At 41.1% G+C, this 22,995-nt stretch overlaps 1 protein-coding gene and 1 pseudogene across 2 annotated transcripts in view; both read right to left on the reverse strand.

Annotated features, from left to right (window-relative positions):
• Positions 1-3,179: 3,179 nt before the first annotated feature.
• Gopc (golgi associated PDZ and coiled-coil motif containing) overlaps positions 3,180-22,995 on the reverse strand; it is a 45,101-nt gene continuing 25,285 nt past the window's right edge. For both annotated transcript variants that reach the window (NM_053187.3, NM_001199272.1), the window contains 6 exons: positions 20,728-20,903; positions 19,483-19,648; positions 16,757-16,852; positions 15,228-15,392; positions 12,205-12,385; positions 3,180-6,009 (listed from right to left, as the gene is read on the reverse strand). In NM_053187.3, coding sequence (NP_444417.2) covers positions 5,879-6,009; positions 12,205-12,385; positions 15,228-15,392; positions 16,757-16,852; positions 19,483-19,648; positions 20,728-20,903 — 915 coding nt within the window. In that variant the 3' untranslated portion in view covers positions 3,180-5,878. The remainder of the gene's footprint in view (positions 6,010-12,204; positions 12,386-15,227; positions 15,393-16,756; positions 16,853-19,482; positions 19,649-20,727; positions 20,904-22,995) is intronic.
• Positions 7,035-9,838, reverse strand: Gm6627 (predicted gene 6627; annotated as a pseudogene).

A 22,995-nucleotide genomic window follows, 5' to 3' on the forward strand; every position in this document is an offset into this window, starting at 1 on the left:
TGGGTTTGGTGGTTGTTTATGGGATGGATCCTCAGGTGGGGTGGTCTCTGGATGGTCATTCCTTCAGTCTCTGCTCTGAACTTTGTCTCTGTAATTCCTTCCATGGGTATTTTGTTCCACCTTCTAAGAAGGATCAAAGTATCCACACTTAGGTCTTCCTTCTTGAGTTTCATGTGTTTTGCAAATTGTATCTTGGTTATTCTAAGTTTCTGGGCTAATATCCACTTATCAGTGAGTGCATATCATGTGTGTTCTTTTGTGATTGGGTTACCTCACTTAGGATGATATCCTCCAGACCCATCCATTTGTCTAAGAATTTATTCATTGTTTTTAATAGCTGCGTAGTACTCCATTGTGTAAATGTACCATTTTCTGTATCCATTCCTCTGGGTTCTTTCCAGCTCCTGGCTATTATAAATAAGGCTGAGATGAACATAGTGGAACATGTGTCCTTATTACAAGTTGGAGCTTCTTCTAAGTATATGTCCAGGGGTTGTATTGCTGGATCTTCCAGTAGTTAGTAGTATGTTCAATTTTCTGAGGAACCGCCAGACTGATTTCCAGAGTGGTTGTACCAGCTTGCGATCCCACCAGCAATGGAGGAGTGTTCCTCATTTACTGGTTTTAAAGGAGGCATGGGCTACTTTCCAAGATTAAGCAATCCAGGAGGATCAGCAGTTACCATCCTCAGGGGCATCCAAAATATCTCCATGTCTTACATTTCCCCATTGGCTTTAGGAATAGATATTCTGTGAAAGCTCAACTGAATGCCCTGTCAGTCCTCTCATTGTAGGAGGGAGGCTTCCTCCGAACTCCTTCCCCTTCCTTGAGGTCTAGCTTTCCTGTTGAAGTATCAGATGTATCCTGATCATAGACTGTCCTTCATCAGCAGTTCACCAACACAACCTTATGTGATCAGCCACCTCTGCTGTTCTGACACTGTCATCATCATGTCTTCCTAACACCCAAATTGCTGAATGTCCCCGAGAATCCTTGTGGAACTTTCCCCAGTTAGACTACCCGAGGAGTCTCCAAGAACACCCCTCAAGATGACCCATTTGCAGAAGAGCCACGGGTCTGCGTACAAGATCTGCCTTGGACCTATGATTTGTCCCAGTGCTGCTGAACAGGCTTGTACCATTCCACACGCAAAGCACTATTCACTGGGGGAAGCTTGCCTGAGCCTATGACCACAGATAGGCTTAATAAAGATCATTTTAAAGTGAGACACACACACAAAGAGAAAAGGAGTTCTGATGACAGATACACCATACATACGATATGGGGGGTAGGCTCTCAAAACTTTGTTTAGAGCACATTTTATAGGGTCACCTAGTAGCAGCACGTACTACATGTAAAAATTCCAAACGCCCTGAAGGTGAACAACACAAATCCTGTTGTTTATATAGACATGTCAGGTGTGTGAACCTCCTACTAACTAAAAAAAGGTGGTATCCTCCTGAGACCTTGTTATATACTAACCAGAAGATTACCACAAATGGCCCTCAGAATGACAGTGTTGCTCTACTATGCTCACAATTTCCAGTATATGATCTTTGAAACACTTAGCAACTAAGCCATGCTCCTATGTCAGCACTAGAGGTATCCAGCCAAGATAGCTATCCTGCTTCATTTTTGGGGTAGGAGATGAACAGCTCTTTTTAAAAATTATCTTTTTTTTTATTTATTTATTTATTTATTTATTTATTTATTTATTTATTTATTTATTTATACAGTCTAGTCGTTATCCCCCTCCCGGTCCACAGTTCCTCATTCTATCCCTCATCCCCCATCTACAAGAAGATGTCCTCCCAAACCCTGCCAGGCTTCCCCACTCCCTGGGGCCTCCAATCTTTCCAGGGTTAGGTGTGTCTTCTCGCACTGAGGCCAGACCTAGCAATCCTCTGCTGTATATGTGTTGGGGGCCTCATATCAGCTAGTATATGCTGCCTGGTTGGTGTCTCAGTATCTGAGAGATCTCAGGAGTCCAAGTTAGTTGAGACTGCTGGTCTTTCCTATGGGGGTTGCCCTTGTCCTCAACTTCTTCCAGCCTTTCCCTAATTTAACCACAAGGGTCCCCGACTTCAGTCCATTCATTGGGTTTAAGTATCTGTGTCTATCTCAGTCAGCTGTTTGTGCAAAAGGTTTATTAGCTGGTGATATAAAAGCAAGTGAGGGGGGTGGAGGCAAGCCAACCACAAAGTGTGTGCACGATTGGAGGAGAATGGACTGAGCGAATGTAACTTCAAGTATAACGTAGGGAGTCTTCCTGGCAGTCTCCATGACTCACAAGGTCTTTGTCCTGGTCAGTGGCCACCTGAAGAGGCACAGCTTCAGCCTGAACACAGACAATCCCAGCTTGAGGCAGCTGGGCCTCCAGACAGCTAAATGTCCTCCTGCTGGAGATGTCAAGAGATGTGTTCTGCTGCAAGGGTGGTTATGGCTCAAGACAACCTGGAAAACATTCATTGTCAAACAAAATATTTATCACCAACAACACATGGTAATCCGTAATACGTTTGTACCTTTTTTTTTTTTCCTTTTTCAAGGTAGATTGTAACCTCTCTAAAATATAACATTGATCAATACTGAAAATGCAGATCCCTTTTTATATCTCACAAACCAAGCAATAGCCTGAGGAGATGAATTTTGTTAAAGACTTTTCCTTAGAGAACTTCAGAATCAGTAGCTTCAATTGCCACAGGGCGCACACGGATGTAAGGACTAAATCACAGCTGCCCGACAGCAGGAGACAAGTATTTCTAAGTGCTCATAATGAAAGACAGTTTCTGAGCTTATGAATGTTTACCAAAATAATCTTACATGTACTTTGGAAAACTCTAAACTAGATAGATGTAGGTGTCTATGAAAGAATTTCCTTTCAAATACAAGGATTCATACTATACTCTTATCAATGCTGTCCTCATTATGTAACTTTAGCTTTTAAGATCTGTAATACGAAACCAAGCCAAAGAGACCAGAGTTTCTTCCATCTGCTAAGTTTAAAACAGACTATCGATCCCAGAGTTGTTTTGACAGTTCCTAACTACCAGATTTCTAACTAATTCAGATGAAACAGTTAAGCCTAAACAATTCCTACCCAATCTATGATACTCTACCCCAGCAGCTGGATTCAGTCTTTGGGTATTTCATGACACAATGATACAAGTCACAGGAGCTACTCAGAACCCATAATAAACCAAAATATTTAATGTGAATGAAAGAGAAAACATTTATTTTCCTTCAAATCTGATCAATACTGCTTTAATGTAGAATATGTCATTTTTATTTACAGGCTAATTAAGAATATGAAACTCAACTAGATATAATACAATTATCATAAATCCCCTTATATGTAAATTAATATATTTTTTGTTTTAAAATATGAAAACAACATAAGCCCCTTGCTGTGGGGTCTATTCCAGCACCATGGACAGGTTATGTTATTTGTAATTGTTTAATTCTAATCAACAGACTTGCAAGCTCTTCATCTCTCTCAAATTTAATTTAACAATAATCCCTAACCCGAATACGTCACTTTCATCATGTTCAGAACAGAAAACTGCAGAAGACAATTTCACACAATAAGTGTGAGTATGTCCACGCACACACCTCTCATGCTCTACACGTTTTCATTGTAATGGCTTTGCAACAGCTTTCCCCCCATTTTTTGGCTTTGTTCAAGAAGAGTCAGTGTTATATGGGCATCTTTCCTATGAACATGAACTATAAAGACTACTTTTCACTTAGTGCTTTGGGACCACACACTCTGAAGTGAACTCTCCAGTGGGCCTGGGAGAGTACCAGGATGCTCTCAGAGCAGGTTTCACGCCACAGCACTCTCCTATGCTTCCAAACCAGAAAGCAGAGATGGAAAGACGGACCTGTAGAACCATAAACTACTCTTTCTAAATATATTCTGTACCCATCTCACACAATCCCTCCTAGGCAGCACATGAAAATGCTCATCCAAGTTTTGCTTTCACATCTGCTGTGAAGTTCTTGAAAAAATTCAAAGGGTTATATAGCTTACATTTCCTAGCGATTCAATCATAGTATATAAGGCATATAATCTATGAATAAAAAGGAAAATAAAATGGCCCTGGTCCTTCCCAGGCAATGCTGAAAGGATATAGGAGCAGCATGGTTTCAGGTCAAAGCAAAAATATTTCAGATCTGTTACCATGAACATTTTTTCCTTAAATGAATACAATGGCTACCACCTACTTTGAAGGTCTCAAGTCATGCACTGGGGTATGTGTTTGGTGTGGGAGGAATACTTGAGGAAAAAACAATCTTTCTTTTAAGAGGTCTAGCCTATCAGGAGCAAACAGTAATATGTAACGTGTTTATTCATTTGTACAGTTAAAATACTAACCTTGTTTACAGGCAATGTTACACTACAAGGTATCTCAGCATCACTAACAATATACATACGAAGTGCACTTTCAGTTACCAGTTAACATGGTGATACTATGAAGAACGAAACCACCCAGAGACCATAAATGAGCAACAGTTAAAAAGAAAATTTATAAATAGCAAAATCACAAAATAAAGTATATACATTTTATAGATTTTAACTTTGAACAAATATATAATGCATCTGGGAAAAACAAGCATACCAAGAAAGAAGATACTGATATTGTAAAAGCCCGATATATGTAGGCTTCTCCCACATAAGATTCCCTTAGGTGTAAATCCTTTAAAACAGTGACTTAGCAAAAATCACACCTCTTTAAGTACAGTATTTTCAGTTTGCCCGGCAGGCAGGGTGCAATTGTCTGTAGGTCAGGAAAGAAGGGAGCAGGCACTCTGTACTTAGTTCTGATACAATAGAACTAATACATTTACAGAGTTTGCACACGAGTATTGCTTTAGTCAAACATATACTGATATAAAAACCAATATGCTCACTGTACCAAAATGTCTTTACCTCATCTTGCCTACCTTGGCCCCCGGCTTTTTAAATGACTGGCAAGTCAGGTACTTAAAGCCAACTGCTGTTTGAACACAATGTATTTCATGACATAGTAATGTTCCTGACTATCACAAGACAAAGCTTGGGAACAGCTCAAAAATGTATAAAGCTGTTTTTCGTGGATTCCAGACAATTAACATTTGGGACTAAACATTAACAGTGTAATGCTCCAATACCATGCACACAGATCAACATAATTGAAAACAGGCCATTTTCCACTTGTCTGCGTTTCCTTTAAAAGTCCAAAGTCAAATGCACAGTAACTTTTCCCAAACTATTCCTAGAGCAGCATTGATTGATACAGGATTGCCTAAAGAAAACCGTTTTGTACTGCAGTTGAGTTACCTGGAGAGTGAACTCATCATAATGATTTAAGATAGTAATTAATTTAGATATCAGGAATGTACAAGATACTTTTTAAAAAAAACCTGAAACAAAATTTTCAATTAAGCAAAAATGTCAACCTAGATTTTTGCAATTCACTGAGTAAAGTTCTGTCATCTGAAATTCCGCAGTTATCCTTAGGGAATATATGGTATCATTTACTCTGCTGTATTTAAAGGGTACTTAGAGAATTCCAGTTAGCACTGTCCTGTTATACATGAAAAGGAGCCAAATGAAATAGCATCCACTTGGCCTGTAAGAGCCTAGTAAAACCCCTTTGGGAAACACATGCTTTGGTGCTTAGATTCCAGGAAAATCAAAACTGCCTTCCATGCAATAGCTAATTAAGGTATACCACAGAAAACAGGGGTTTATGCACTTAGAATTGTTCACATGAAGCCCTGAGGTTCCCGCCTTTCTCTAGGCAACACACAGCCTCCCTGATCTTGTGCAGTCTTTGTCACCGTCTTCTCTAGTGCCCCACACTCCACGAGTCTGACAAGCAGCGTGTCTGGGTTAGTAGGCCTTCTTCTGATGCAGGCTGTGCAGATGAGCCGCTCTCGCAGCAGTGTCATCCAGAGGGCTCTCACCTGCAGCCCCCACGTCCCCATTCTCATGCGCATCCCTCACTGCCTTCTTGTTATACCCTGGGAGACAAGAGCACAAAATACACCGTGTATTTCTGGCCAAAAATATGTCTAAGTTTTACAGTTTTACTAAGAAACAATGTTCAATGAAATTATTAGCAGCAATATAAGGCAAGCTAACCCTGATCAAATCAATAGTGCTTATGGGAATTCTTTCATCTTATAGCAGATAGGAAACATCATATACATTTTTAAAGTATTAACTATTGAAGCTACCTGAAAGTTGTGAAATAAATGCAATCCAGTTTTCTAAAAAACTTAGGGTTGACATACTAACTTATAAAAACCCAATTGTATTTATACAATTATTTACTGAAATACAAATATTTTGCTTCTATATAATTTAACTTCAATTCATTGAAATATATGCTAGTTGACTGCTAAACAATCTGTTGGCAAGATAATGTTTAGCTAGATATTAAAATAAATTTTGGTTAATTTACCTAACATATAATGGGGTTTTAAGTAAATATGACTGACTGAAAACCCCACTAAGAAGGTTAGAAAGATCTGTATTAAACAATAATCAACAGATAGATTTTACCTCAACACTTGAGAGGCTAAGGCAGGAAGATCCTGTGTTCAAAGACAGCATGGTCTACACAATGAGTTCCCGGCCAGCCTAGAAGTCGGAGGAAGATCTAAAACCTACCAAAGGTAAAGTTTTCATTATCTGACGCACTTAATAGTAATATGCTGTATGGCATGCATTTTGGCTGAGTCATATTTCTTTTTTTTGTTGTTGTTTATTTTCGAGACAGAGTTTCTCTGTGTAGCCCTGGCTGTCCTGGAACTCACTCTGTAGACCAGGCTAGTCTCGAACTCAGAAATCCACCTGCCTCTGCCTCCCGAGTGCTGGGAATAAAGGTGTGTGCCACCACGCACAGCTATGAGTCATATTTCATGTTTTAAGCATTTGCAGTTTACAAAGGTAAGAAAAGTTTTCTAACCAAGGCTATAAAATTATTGCTTTAAACTTATGAGAGTTAGAAAACATTTAAAGAATGTCTAGTCAAGTACTGGTCTTTTTTTTTTTTTTTTGACAGTTTAAAAACATTTGTAATTTTATTAAAAAAAAATCACAACCATGAACATTGTTACAATTAGAGGCTCTCTTGGTTCTCCACAATGATACTGAGAATGCTCACAAGGGGTTCCCATTGTTAAGTCTTAAAACAACCATCTTAAAATGGAAAGAAAAAGAACAAAACAAATCAAAAAACAAAACAAAACAAAAAGAAACTCAGCACACTACTATTTAACTTGTTTTAATGTTTCTTCACAAATGGTGAAAATACTAAAGTACAGACAAGGAATAATCATAATGTTGTCGCCAACATTATAAATATGGAATTATAAATTTAAAACATTTTCCAGTTTAAAAAATAAATCTGGTCGTCAATGCAGCTCTGCAGGTCTCTAGTAGGGCCGGTCTCTGCGTCCCTGACGGTGCTCGCTTTTATCCATTTTCCCAGGTCCTCCACGTCCGCCTCTTCTTCCTCCCATCTGTTCCATTAAAGGTCCAGGAGGCCCCCCAGGACCACCTCGTCTTCCTCCACCAAAGCCACCTCGGTCCATTCCACAGCCACCTCGGAAGCCTCCTCTGTCTCCAGCTCTGCCACCTCTGAACATTCCTCCAGGACCACCACGGTCCATGAGCAGTCCTCTTCCTCCTCGCATGCCACCAGGGCCACCTCGTCCACGATCACCACCCGGAAGTGGAAAGGGTGGCGGGAGGAAGCCCTCGGGCTTAGGGGCCTTACACTTGTTGCATTCTGTTCTCCAAGCGAAGTTCTGGTTTCCACAGCCTGGATTGTGACACTGCCAGTCTCCAGCTCGGTGCTGGACATTTCCTCCTCCAGAGGGGTTTCCTCTGGAGCCTCGGGGCCCTCTTGGAGGGAAGCCCCCTCTGTCTCCTCCACGGCCTCCCATGCGACCCATGGGTCCTCCAGGGCCTCCTGGGCCACCAGGACCTCCATGAAGTGGTGGTGGCATCCCTCTGCCCTCACGAGGTGGCATGCCTCCTCGAATGCTGTTCATTGGAGGCTTCTTTTGGGCAAGAGAAACTTTAAGTTTGCTTCCTTGAAAATCTTTCCCATCAAACCATAACACAGCAGCCTTGGCAGTTGGTGGATCTTCATAGGACACTGTGACATCACCTTTAGGCTTTCCTGCCTCCTTATCCAGATAGATATGGATCATGGGTTGTCCAGTTCTCTTGTTCATCTTGACAACCCCCCACACTGCTTAAAGAAGTCTGCCAGATCATCCAGAGTCACATTGTCATTTAATTGCACTGTTGTCAGAAGTCTTCATCGGTATCTATAGGAAGGCCTAGATCAAGATCTGGCCTTCATCCATGGGTCCACCAGGCTTATTGAAGCCACCTCGCTCTCCAGCGCCCATTCCACCACGTCCTCCTCCCCGCCCACCTCTGCTCATGCTTCCACGATCAAATCCCCCTCTTCCCCTGCCCCGGTTATCAGGGCCACTCAAGTTCCAGTTCTCTCCTGATCCAGAAAATCCTTCGGACTCCTGCCCATAAAACACCCATGCTACTGGGGTGGTCCTGTCGGAATGAACTCTGCTGCCCGTAGCTGCTGCTCTGTTGGCTATATTGACTTGGAGCCTGGCTGTAGGATCCAGTCTGAGCGGGGGTAACTAGTAGGAGGCTGCTGCCCATAGCTGCTTTGTTGACCATAGCTACGCTGCTGTCCATAGCTGCTCGGCTGCCCATAGGTGTTCTGCTGAGAGTAACTGCTCTGATCGTAACTAGTCGGCTGTGAAGAGGAGTAGCTGGTAGGAGGATAAGATGGAGGTGCGGTGACTGGCTGCATTGGTTAGCTCCCAGGTACCTGGGGATAGCTGTAGTTACTCTGTCCATATCCTAGGCAGGGCTGGTTATAACCCCCTATGCTAGATTGAGGTTGACTAGTCTCAGCAGACTTGTTACCATCCTGTGGTCTGGTAGGTGCGGTGGTTGTTGGCTGCTGGCCATAGGTGGGGTAGGCAGGCCGGGTGCCATATGCAGTCTGAGCTGTGTAAGAGGCCTGCGTTGTGGTGACTCTAGCAGTGGTGATGTCATAAGCACCAGTGCCATATCCTTGCACAGGCTGGCTGTGTGCCTGGGGGGTGCCATATCCTTGCACAGGCTGGCTGTGTGCCTGGGGGGTGCCATATCCTTGCACAGGCTGGCTGTGTGCCTGGGGGGTGCCATATCCTTGCACAGGCTGGCTGTGTGCCTGGGGGGTGCCATATCCTTGCACAGGCTGGCTGTGTGCCTGGGGGGTGCCATATCCTTGCACAGGCTGGCTGTGTGCCTGGGGGGTGCCATATCCTTGCACAGGCTGGCTGTGTGCCTGGGGGGTGCCATATCCTTGCACAGGCTGGCTGTGTGCCTGGGGGGTGCCATATCCTTGCACAGGCTGGCTGTGTGCCTGGGGGGTGCCATATCCTTGCACAGGCTGGCTGTGTGCCTGGGGGGTGCCATATCCTTGCACAGGCTGGCTGTGTGCCTGGGGGGTGCCATATCCTTGCACAGGCTGGCTGTGTGCCTGGGGGGCAGTTGGAGTGGTATAACCAGTGGGAGGCTGTCCGTAAGAAGTTGCATATGCAGTCTGCCTGCAGGTGGCAGTGGTCTGAGCCTGGGTATAGCTGACATCAGTAGGCTGTCCAAAGGTTCCACAGCTTTGTTGCCCATATGCCTGGGTGGTCTGTGCATATCCTTGAGTTGGCTGGGCGGTGTAAGCACTGTAGCCCTGCTGGGCTGCAGCTTGACTATAGGTACTGTAATCTGTGGACGCCATTTTCTCGCCTTCCTTCTCCTCAAGTACTGGTCTTAATGGAAAGATGTGTAAACAGTTCTGCTGTAACTCCTTAAGCCTTACCGACCTATGATATGGACTACTGCCTTCAAATTACTATGAACTTATGGAATGTAAAAATGCTTAAAAACATGCAACCATTTATCTTTAGAAGGTATAAAAATAAGAATGACAATAACGTTATGGTGAAGCACTTTTCTGCTTCATCCAGTTTAAAAAAAAAAAGTGAGGAACTTTTTGTTTTTTCCAGACAGAGAGAACACCCTGGCCTTGAACACAGAGATCCACCTGCCTCTGCCTCCTGAGCGCTAGGATTAAAGGTTTGTGCTCCAACCCCCACCCAACCCCGCCAACCCACCATCATCTTGGAACAGGTGTTTTTCATACCCATGACAGTAAAATGACAATGGGGCCATGGGAGAGCAGCTCAACACTACAGAGTTCTAACAAAAATGTCACAATAGGCCACTCCCCATCCTTCCCCCTCATCTGAGACAGAGTCTCACTGTGTAGTTCTGGCTGTCCCGAAACTCACTTTGTAGAACAGGCTAGCCTCAAACTCAGTTTCATCTATCTCTGACTTTTATGACAGATTTATTTTCATTTATGTGTGTATGTATGTACATACATCTAAATGCCTGTGGAGACCAGATGAAGGCACAGATTCACTGGAGCTGAAGTTATAGTAGGTAGTGTGGGTGCTGGGAACTGAGCTCTAGTCCTCCGCGAGAGTGGCAAGTGCTTTTAACCTCAGAGCCACCATCTCGTTGGCCCTAGTAACTGGCTTTACTGAAGGTAGCTGGATTTACATCTAGGTTTTTATTTACTGTTACAAGTGCATGAAGAACCAGCTTCACAGAAGTGTAGCTGGGTCAGAGTATTTTAACGGCCTTTTCAAATAACTGTCAATGTTCTTTAGCACTCCACCAAAATCCAACAATGTAGACCTTGAGGGATTGTCAACACACAGTTACATTCGAGTTTACTTGCCTAGCTTGTACTATGAAGGTAAATACACACAACTCTGTAAAATTACATATGGGTCATACGAAAAACACTGGATTGCTGAAGTAATAAGCAGCAATTCAAAAGCTGACATGTTTTACTGCATTGTGTAAGAACTGCATCAATTAATGTGCCTACCAAGCTCCTTACAAACTTACATCTGGGGACCAGCCAAGCTCATGGGGATTTAAATGATGTTCTACAAAATGTAGTTTTCACTTAACAGCCCATATTTCCTACAATAAATACTCTCAATTGTCTTATTTGAAGTAACAGACTGTAAAAGTTGAAGACAATGTCCACCTGCCAGTCATTCTTTCAAAAAGTCAGCAATCTAACCAGGGCAGTTTTGTTAAGACCAGCACCTTTGTGCAGTGTGCTGGGTCAGTGAAAGATGGACTTGCATCCATCATCAAGTGGAAGAGTAAAATGCCATGTACAGAATCAACTGGCATTGGGGCTTAGGCAAAGAACACTAAAAACATAAGGATGAAAGAATGGGCTGGGCTTGTGACGCTTGCATGTGATGGCAGCACTTGGAGACTGAGGTAGGAAGGCTTGTAAATTCAAAGCCAGCCCAGGCTATACAGGGAGATGCTGTCTCAAAAAGCAAACCAAAATAAGCAACGTACTCAAGAACTAACATTTAATAAAAAAAATAGTAAGTTTTATAGCTTTATCATCAAGTGCCAATTTTATCCAAAAATAAACTGTTACTGTTTCATCACAGTTTTGCCAGGAAAAGCCCCTTAACCCACATGCCTCTCAAAAGGTCCCAGTGACTCCCAGACACCGATGATAACTTGGAAAATAATGCTCTATCCAAAGGAAGTGCTTTCATATTTCTTTTATAAATACCAAACTGGAAATCTTGAGGGTCCTAAATTGTGACCTGGTTAATAATCATAGACATCAATTTAACCACTAACCCACAGTTCCAAAGCTCTAACTCCTCGTGTTGTGAGAGAAGAATCTGCATTAAGACACCTGTACTCTAAAGAGATGTTGGGCTTTGCTTCAGAGTCTATAGAATTTGAATCTTTGTTTTTCAAGCATTTTAGCCAATATGAACTAGAGAACATGTAAACTAGTGGAACACAGTAAAACTGCAAGACTGACTATTCATGCCTTTTGTTCTGTATCATTTAGCATGTTACTGAAGAACACTGAGGCTTTTACATTAAAATTGTATTCATAGTAAGCCAGGTGGTGGCAGCAACTGTACACAACTTTAATCTCAGCACTTAGGCAGCAGAGGCAGGCAAATCTCCAAGTTCAAGGCCATCCTGGGCCCTGTCTCTAATAACCAAAAGAAGAAATGTTATTAATAACCAACACATTCATAATAAAACTGAATGATTTTTACCTTGTAACATTTTCATCTCGCCACTGCTGTCTTTGCAACTAGCACCAGAATTCCCACTGCCTTCTAACTCGTCAAGATACAGACGATAGCGGTGTCCACTCTCGTCTTCATACTCTACATTTTCATCGTCAGAATCCACTTCAGGTGCCACGTAGACTACTTCAAACTCAATCTCTCCTCTCTAAAACAGGGATGAACACAGAAAGTCAAGTCACTGTGATCATAGCCACAACAGAATTCTCAGTCTCTGGGAACAGACGCTGAGAGGAGGAGAGGGCAGGTACTGCTAAGTCTAGACTCTCAAAAGGTACAAGAGAGGGAGGCTGTGACAGCCAGACCACTCCCTGGATCTTCTCTATGAGGGGGTTCCTTCTAACATTATAGCTCCTTCTCCTGATCAAAGCAGTCATTCACCTCAGACAAGGTCTCAGGAGACCAGGCTGGCCTTGAATGGTCACATAGCTGAGAGTGAGCTACAACTCCTCATCTCCCTTCCTCCACTTAGTTTTTTAAGATTTATTTATTTTTATTTACATGAGTACACTGACAGTGTTTTCAGACACACTAGAAGAAGGCATCAGATCCCATCAGAGATGGTTTTGAGCCACCATGTGGTTGCTGGAAATTGAACTCAGGATCTCTGGAAGAGCAATCCATGCTCTCAACCACTGAGCCATCTCATCAGCCCCTGCCTCCACTTCTTAAGAGAAGGGATTATAAGTGTATGCCACTATTCCTGGCCGTTTCACAGTATTTTAAATAATATATCAAAAATAAAAAGGATGCCTAACTATTAGATTTACAGAATCTTGGAACAGAATCATGTATTCAGTTTAAAGACATCTTGTACTTTGCCAGTAATCTAGCAAATCCATTTAAACTGATATTAAATAAACCAGTATATAAGGGTGTCAAACTTTGCTAGTTCAAGAAATTGCTATGCCAGGCAGTGGTGGCACAAGCCTTTAATCCCAGCACTTGGGAGGCAGAGGCAGGTGGATTTTTGAGTTCGAGGCCAGCCTGAACAGCCTACAGAGTGAGTTCCAGGACAGCCAGAGCTACACAGAGAAACCCTGTCTCAACACCGCACCCCCCCCCACACACACACAAAGAAACTGCTATGACTTATTGTTCCCCACTAAGTACTTTCCCCCTTAAAATAGTAAGCTATTGAGTAGCCTAAGCTAACCTCTAGCTTGCCCAAACTAGATTCAAACTTGCAGTAATCCTCCTGCCTCAAATCCAAACTGGAATAACAAGTGTAAATTATTACATCCAGCTTCTTGGTAAGTCATAAACCTTTGTTTAAAAAAAATTCTCTTTACTGAGAAAGACAACGGTATTAATAAAGGCATTTATTTAGGAATAACAGTAATTACTATATTTATGGTATAAAATGATAGCTTTTATTGACTCTGCAGAGCATTCCAAGTCCCTTCTCATAAGTGAGAAGCCCTGGTGAGCAGTGAGGAGAACACGCAGCTTTCCCTAGAGCCCAAGCAAGCACAAGGATGCCGCCTAATGTGGCTGGACAGTCTTGATTCCTTTTACTACACCGGGCCAGATGTAATATTCTTACTGTTATTCTTTAATAACAAACTAATGTCAAGTACAGAATTATAAACCATTTTAAGTTCAAAAAAAGTCTCCAAGCTGTAGCTGTCATTTACTGGGTCTACACTCACCACATCCTAGCCTTGTGCTTGTAACTCTGAAAATTATGACCTGTCTTTTCTAGAAAGAAAAGTCTGCTGGTTTTGACTGCTATCCACTAAGTTAATGTCTTCGGTGCCTGCTCTCCTGAACCTACTCTTGAGCAATGTGCTATAGGCTCTGTTTCTTTAACATTCACCACCGCATACCTGCAGCTCTTTTATCCCAGCTGCCATTCATTCAGTTCTCATGCTACCAACACGGAGTCAAACTGAGCCTAGCTTACTTTTTAAGCTGACTTAAAACACTGCAAGACTGTTTTGCCAGTCTTTTTTTTTTTTTTAACTCCATTGTGTGTTTCTAATGAATAAACTTTGTATATGACAAAGCTGAGTCACAGTATCACAGGTTGGAAACACATACTAATACAAATTTCAAGCTTAATGTACAAGACCTTTCTTAAAACAAACAACCAACCAACCAACCCCATCCATTATCAGTAAGTCCTCCCTTACTGAAGCTATTGAATTGATGCCATAGGGGTGGTTCCTGCAGTAAAGTACGTCACTAGAGATTAGCTAAGCTGCTTGTCTGTACAGTCACATCCATCTACAATCACTCTACACTAGTACACTCTGTTGATGACCCAAACATCTTCATGTTCCACCAGCATTGTTTTAATCCCCTCAACTCTATTCCCAGAGGAAAACAGAGGCTGTAAGGACATGAGATAACAAATCTGACTCTAAATATGGATCGTTATTCTATAAATCATTTGCTGTGCAACTGCTCTCCAGGAATTGCAGTTTAATATCTTTAACATTTATTATAATTATTTTATATTATGTATATGTGTGTTTTGCCTACATGAATGTCCGTGCCCTTGGAAGCAAAAGAGGGCTTAGGATCAATCCCAGAACTAGAATTGCAAATGGCTACTGACCATCATGTGAGCGCTGGGAGTTGAATCTGGGTCCTCTATAAGAGCAGCAAGTGCCTTTAACCACTGACCAGTCTCTTCAAACTGGGCTAGAGGAATTCTAATGATCCTTTCAGTCCATATTCTATGACCAAAATCAGTCTTCTCCTACCAGTATTCCCTGACACCCTATATTGGCAAGATGTGCCTGTCATTCTTGCGGTTGATCTTAAGAACTTATCCTATTCTGAGATACACGCACTACAGCTCCATTTCCATCATAGAGCTTAGGAGACTGCTGCCCAGAGGATGGACATAATTTGTCCAAAGCTAAGTAGCTATGGGAAGGAGTAAATATAACTTTTCAGCAAATATGATCAAATGACATCCATAAGCGTCAAGGAATAGAAACAACTTCTATAGCAGCTTTAATGACATAAAGAGAATTCACCTGCTGGGAGAGTATAGTTACAGCTTCTTTATGCTTTGTGTCTCTTAGGTTGACTCCATTGACTGCCAGAATAGCATCTCCAACATGCAGCCCTCCACATCTATCCGCAGGCTGTCCCGGGTGGATCTCAGAGATGAGGATGGGAACACCGTGCTCTTTCCCACCCTGGCAATAGAACATCAAAGGAAGGAAGTCACTTTACAGTTTATAAAATGATCGCAAATCCTCTTAGACACAAGACATTTTCTTAAAAATTCATTACAGTAAACAGAGAGTCTCTGTAAGAATGGGGTGAAATTTTACTCACTACCAAAAAGGCACCTCTGAGTACAATAACTAAGACCATACGGTTTTCTGAAATAATTATAGAACCCAAAACTAAAACAGTCTAAACAACTACCATAGCCTCATTTCTTAAACATTAAAAACAAGTGATACACTAGTGTTCCATAGCACTTTGAGCCATCTTGTGGTCTCTTGCAAAGCAATTTTATCAAATCTAAATTGTTATGTATTGTAGTGGTGAATAAAAATGGCCCCATAGGGTCATATGTTGAATGCTTAGTCCCCAGGGAATAGAACTGTTTGAACGATTAGAAGGATTTGCGGCTGTGACCTTGTCAGGATAAGTGTTACCAGAGGTGGGCTTTGAGTTTTCAAATGTGACCTTGTCAGGATAAGTGTGTTACCAGAGGTGGGCTTTGAGTTTCCAAAAGCTCAGTGTTTTTCTCTCTCTTGGCCTGCAGATCAGGACACAGCTCTCAGCTAATGCTGTAGTGCCATGAATGTCATGAAAATTGTCTAAACCTCTGAAACTATGAGTAAGCTGCAGTTAATTGGTTTCTTTTCTAAGAGTTGCCTTGGTCATGGTATCTCTTCAGAGCAATAGAAGAGTGACTAAAATATGTATAATAAGACCAGTTACTTTATGTATAACCAGGTCCCCTTCCCCTTTTTTCTTTTTTTGGAGACGGGGTCTTTCTATGTAGCTTTGGCTGTCCTGAAACTCAGTATGTAGACCAGTGGCCTTGAACTCACAGATATCCACATGGCTCTGCTTTCCAAGTGCTGGAATTAAAGGTACGTGCCATCACATCCAGCTTTAACCAAGATAAGTTTGCAAGATAAGTATCAATTTCCGAAATATAAAAATATGTAATATTGAATTGAAGAAATACAATAATTGGTAGCCATCACTTTATGTAGTTATGTATGTTATTTCTACTTTCATTTTTTAAAATTGTATGTATATAGGTGCTTTGCCTGCATATATGTCTTTGTATCATATTCTTGTCTGCTCCCAGTTGTACTGAAAATGTTAAACTACACTTCTTCAAGGGACATCTAAATTATAGGAAGCTTTCTTTATACACAGAAGGTTTTATGCAAAAGTGTTACTGCTTAAGTTTTTAAAAATTCAGTTATTTTGAGTTATATGCAGAATATTTTGTTCCCACAGATGACGCCCCACAAAGGACCCTGTTCCTATCAGACGAGTGCCGTAAGGAAACAAAAGCACAGCTTCTTACTGTGATAGAAATGCCCAGGCCTTCATGGTCTTCCTTAAGGAGGAGAACTTTTCTAATTGGACCGACTCCCTGGCTTTTCTTCAAAGAGTCTTGATCCTTATTGCAGGGAAAAAGAGAAAAACAATTAGTATTATTTAGATAAATAACAAAGCAAGCAGAACTCATGTTACTAACTTGCCTTTAAAAACCATTATTAATCTTCTGGTATAGATTACAGCAATTAAAAGATGAGATGAAAATACTGATATGGTAAAATTTATGGATGATTTTTTTCACCCCCTGTAAATATGCATATGTATATGCATATGTATATATATATATGACACTATAAAATTACCAGTATTCTATTAATAAATAAGTATCTTCAAGGAATAAAGTAATAACCATGTATCTTCACTAGAAAATATCTTTAGGGGTTTATATAAATGTTAAGTGATTTTTAGAACTGATTATTTTTTATCAGCATGAACATTAATACTTTTTATTCCCTAGTGCTCTAAAATCTACCTGCTAAAATAAAGTACCTTATTCCATTAATTGTCCTTTGACCTTTCTCGCTTGTTTTTTTAAAGTTCAAACCTAAGACTGTTTTGCATGCTAAGCACACACTCTGCACTTGCACTAACCCTTCTCAGTCCCCCCTGCTATCTTTGATCTTTTTCTTTCTACTAAACTCCTTTTCAACTCAGCCAGGAAATACATTCTAAGCATCTTCCAATTTTAAGATTCTGACAAACCAAATCCCCAAACCCAAAGTAAACCAAACAAAAAAAGAACCCCCTCAATTTTTCTCTGTCTTTTTCAGTCACTATCTTCCATCCTCCACACATACTTCCTTGCCTCCCTTGGTCACTATGATTAAGATTTTATCCCTAGCCTGAAATTTTCTTTTGGTCACTTGTAAAAGTATTGCTGAAGCCAATGAACACTTTTTAGACACTACTATACTAGAACCCTGCAAAAGGCTGTCAGGGGCCAATAAGCACCCTTTGAAGCCCACTCCGTTCCTCTGTTGTCTTACCTACTTTGCCAGGTGATCTAAGCTGTCTGTACCAGGAGTCTCTCTTTGTGGTGTACTCTCTTCCTCCATACTGAGACTCCTCCTTGCCTCCTATTTAGTTGGTTAGTTTGTGCATGCATCCCTTGGCTACTGACTTCCATGATTTCAATGACACCAAAGAATACAACCTGCTTAATATTTCTGCAACTCAAGATGTCTTTCCTGAGTTTCATTCATACACCCAATTGGATGGGTTTCTTATATGTCACACCCAAACCTCAAACACTACCTGTCTACAGCTGATGATGCATCTTTCCTCCCACAGACCTTCATTTTCCTGTTCTTCCTTTATTAGTAAAAGCCAAAGTACACTTGGATAGCCAAAGCAAAGCTTCGATCTTCCTCTCCTTAACTATCGGTTGTGAAGACCTTAGCTCAGTCGAGGCCTCTCAAAGCTGCCCTTCCTTCCCAATGTTACTTCCCAGGCTTCTCTCATTTTGTTCCTTGGATTACCACTGTCTCTCTGAGGTAGCTGGGCACAATACCATACTACTGTGTTCACTATTTTATTTAAAAGGCTTATAACTACCAGTTTAAGACTCCTATATTTAATGTAAAATAACTCTGATTTTCTGGCTTCTGGCTGACTAGTTAGCTGATGTCATGAAGCTATTTGAGTATGCTTTGTCACTCTGATACGCTGCCACACCAACTACTGTGTGCCACTTATAGCCTATTTTTCAGACCTACCAGACTCATAATATGGAGCATCAGGCTCTAGAAGACAGTGACATATCTATGCACTGTGACCCTGTTCCTCGCTATGTGCTATTATTCTTCTTATAACAACTTCTGTGGAGGTAACAGATTATTTTACTGTTTAAAGCTGTGGTGGTTTGAATGAGAATGGCTCATATATTTAAATGTTTGGTTCCCAGTTGGTAGACTGTAGAGGAAGGCTTAGGAGGTGTGGCCTTGCCTCTCTCTGCTTGCTGTCTTTGGGTCAGCTACTGTTCCAGTGCCATGCCTGCCTGCCTGCCCTCGTGCTCTTCATCATGCTGCTCACAGACTCTGAAACTGTGAACAAGCCCCCATCAAATGCTTCCTTTGTAAGTTGCCTTGAACACAGTTCTTCACCACAGCAACAGAACAACAGTAACTAACATAAAGGCCACTGGTATTAAAATATGGGACCCACTGGGGGAAAGTCTGTTCATATATTGAACTGCTATGGTTAAAGTCTATGTTATCTAATAAGGATTTACCAAAGCTCCTTTACAGTGGTGGCTATGCAATGGAAAACTGGATACAGACTTCAAATTCATCCTAATTGGAGGCCAAATAAATGTAAATATTATTTCAGAATCTGTGTTTGGAGGTAGGTACCAAAAAGTCCCTTGAAAACTTCTCCCAAACATAACTTATCACAGATAAGTTTATAACAAATTTAAGCACACTCAATCATGATACAGGAAAAATTTGAAATATGAACTAAAGCACAACAATATGTGTTTGCTGGGTAGGGCTGTTCGAAGAAATACCACTCTTACAAAAGTCTGAAAAACAACCAAAATTCCTTTGGATAACTGAACCTTTTAACTACTGTAATTAAGCCAAACTCCCTTTTCCCTCATTAAATAAAAGTTTCAAACACTAATAGAAGGAAAGAGAGAACAGAAAGGAGGAGATGAAGCCAGGAAGAGGCCGAGTGGGAGCAGGGACCTACGTGGCCTGGGGGTGCTTGCATGGGCCGCTTCAAGTCGTTGCGCCCTCTGCAGGCTCTGATGACAGTTTTGTGGCGATGCAAATGTATTTCAGCTTCTAACTGGTTCCAGAGCTTATCGTGAGCAGGTCCCTTCATATCCCGTCCCAGTAATTGTATCTGTTGCACCCTTCACATGAGCAAAAGAGAGTAGTTTAGATTACGCTTATACATTTAGATAATTCAAAAGAATTACTAACTTCAGTAGCTATTGAATACAGTTTAATTGGTAACAAAACTAATACTTTGGTCTTTCTCAATGTCTCTGATTTGTACAACTAAACTGAAAGGGACAAATATCTTTTAGGGGGAAAAAAGCTAAACGTTTTTTAAAAGAAATAAATGAGAACTCCTTTAATTATATTCTTAATTTAAATATACCTAAAAACCATTTTTTTGAGATTAATGGCAATATGTTTTATCTCTTATATAACTGAATTCAGTGCACTATTAAATAGAAGCAGTTAGATAACAATGACCATATTTAAAAAATTCTTTTAAAGTAATTATTGAAGTAAAAAATCATCAGAAACTTGTATTTCAAAATGATAAAAGTTATTTGCTTCGGGGCTGGAGAGATGACTCAGTGGTTAGGAGCGCTTGAAGCTCTTGAGGAGGACCCAGGCTCAGTTCCCAGTACCCGCATGATGACTCACAACCATCTGTAACTCTCGTTTCAGGGGATCTCACCCCCCTCTTCTGACCTCCCAAGGCACTGAATACACAAGGTGTATATACAACACACAGGCAAAACACTCGCACATGTAAAATTTAAAAGTCTAAAAATAATTTAGAAAAACCTTGGCTTCATCTCAATTTTTAACAGAATATTAAAATGAGTATAAAATGATTTGATACTAGCACATCATCAAAGTTTGTGACTAACTCACATAACAAGATTAAAGCCAGAAAGTGGGGCCAGAAAATATCAAAGAATTCCTTACTGCTGGTCACATGAGCATCACCTGTTACAGAGTCAAGGCAGGAAACTACAGAAAAGCATTGCTCTGCAGAGTTTTAGGCATCTCACTGTAGATTATTATTAGCTTAATACTGATATTACTTAATATACGTAATAGTGTACTTGTGGATAAGACACATCTGTGCTAAACAGTGCTGCCAACACTGTTAACTTATAGCTATGTATAAAAATCAGGGTGAAACCGTTTCAGTCATAAGATATGAGTCAAGCAGAGCCATTTTACACACCTGCCGGCCAGCTCCTTATCCAAGTACTTGGCAGCCAACCTCGCCCCATAAACTTCAGCCTGGAGAACAGCTATGTGCCTTCGAAGAGCCTCGTTCTCCTTCCTTAGTAGCTTCACTTCAGCTTCAAGTCGAGCTTCTTTTACCTTTTCTGTTTTATTTGCTTCAAGTTCTCTTTCCTATTGCAATTTTAAGATCATAATTTTATGACAATGTCTTTATGACTCTATAGCCAGGAGACTACGCTCCTTAAAATAATACATAAGCTCAGCATATAAAACAAACAATGAAAACATGGGAAATAGAATTGAAACACAATGGATCTAATTATTTGTTTTATTTTTGTATTTGTGTGTGTGTGTGTGTGCGCGCACACACACATCTGTATCTGAATCTTGAGTGTGTAGCACATGTGTGTGCTCTGTCCATGGAAGCCAGAGAACAGATTGGGTCCCTTGGAGCTGCAGTTACAGGTGGCTGTGAGCAGGCTGATGGGGATGCTGGGTCCTCTGGAAGGACAGCAAGTGCCCTTAACTGCGAAGCCATCTCTTTAGATGAGAATTCTTTGTTTTTGAGATAAAGCCTTGTTTCAGGGTGGCCTGGAACTCATTATATATATAGCTCAGGCTAGCCCTGAACCTGCAATCCTGCATCTATCTCTCATGTGCTAGGATTACAGATATAGAAAAAAATGTCCAGCTGGATTTCCTTCTTTAAAATTAGGAAAACAATGTCTCAGACCTTCCTTTGAATAGCTACATAACACCATGTTTACTGACATTGAGAGAAGCAAGAACAATCTTCTTCAAGCAGGACACCGAGTCTACTTTCTAAAAATGACTTTAGAAAGCAGACTAATATAAAAATGACAAGCCACATGCAGCAGCTCATACCAGCAAGACTACACTCCGGCAGCGGAAGGGGAAGGAGGATGAGTTCCTGGTCACCCTGGCTACACAGAGTTCCAGGTTAGCATTTATCCACTGGACCACCTACGGTCCCATTCAGAAAACACTGTACAGGCATGCACGAAGAACCTGTAGTTAGAGCTTGATTTTAAGAGAGAACATCTTCTTCCTTCTGCCACCTACGAAGTAAGTCATACATTTTACAGCTCTCATAAAAGGAGCCATCTTCAGCCTTCTATGTGAATCTACAGGTATTAGAGGACATAATCTCAGGATAGTCGCCATTACGTTTTTATTATAAGTTCACAAGAATGAATGCTCAGCTTCCCCTGAGTTTATACCGTGTGTTTATGCTCACAGACCATGGTTCAGGATCCAAGTGTAAAATGGGCAGCTTCACGTCAAAGCAGAGTGCAAACTGGAAGGCACAAAGCCTTGCCCAAAGAAAGGCAAATTCCAAATCACATGCACACTGCGTGTGGCCAAGCACACCTCTTCTGAGAGTTGACTAGAGGGCCACAGGTATTAGCTCTGCATCAAAACCAACTAAAGGCATCACACTAGCATTTATCCTGATTAGGCTGCCCTTGCTGACGTACTGACCTACAGAAATCCAGAGAGGAAAATATGGTTATATTTTCACACATATTTCATGGGCTCTATCCATACTAGCAACTTTACTGAGCTTCATTCCCAGCCTGAAAACCAAGATTTCTTTGGTGTATAGGTATAGAAATATTACTGTAATGAGTTAGCTAATGAAATCTCAGATGCGTATGAGGCCACCACTTCCTTTTAATACTTCAGAATCCTAAAGAATCTGACAGTTGCTGAAACGTAAAACTAACACATGAAGCCAGTCAGCCATGGTGACGCACACACCTTTAACCCTACTACTCAGGGGGCAGAAACAGGGGGCAGATCTCTGTGAGTTCAAGGACAGTCTGCCATAAAAAAATAAATAAATAAAAATAAAAAAATGTTGGACTGGGGAGACGGCTCAGAGGTTAAGAGTGCTGGCTGTCCTTCTAAAGGTGTTGAGTTCGATTTCCAGCACCCCACGTGGTAGCTCATAACCATCTATAATAAGATCTGGTGCCCTCTCTTCTGGCATGCAGGAATACATGCACATACAACACTGTATACATAATAAATCTTTAAATAAATAATATGTAAACAAGGATATTTTAAGGCAACTGAAGAGAATTACTTTAAGATTTAAAGATAATTTGTAAGTTTGTTTCCTGGTTAACTTTTTTGTATTAGGTAATAAGCAAGTTTATTTCAAACTTTAGACTGACGTTTCTTCAGAAGTCCTAAGTCTACTGGAATCTGATTAGCCTGGGATAATGGGAAATACACT

The sequence above is a fragment of the Mus musculus genome, chromosome 10, assembly GCF_000001635.26.
Source record: "Mus musculus strain C57BL/6J chromosome 10, GRCm38.p6 C57BL/6J".
Classification (NCBI taxonomy): Eukaryota; Metazoa; Chordata; class Mammalia; order Rodentia; family Muridae; genus Mus; species Mus musculus.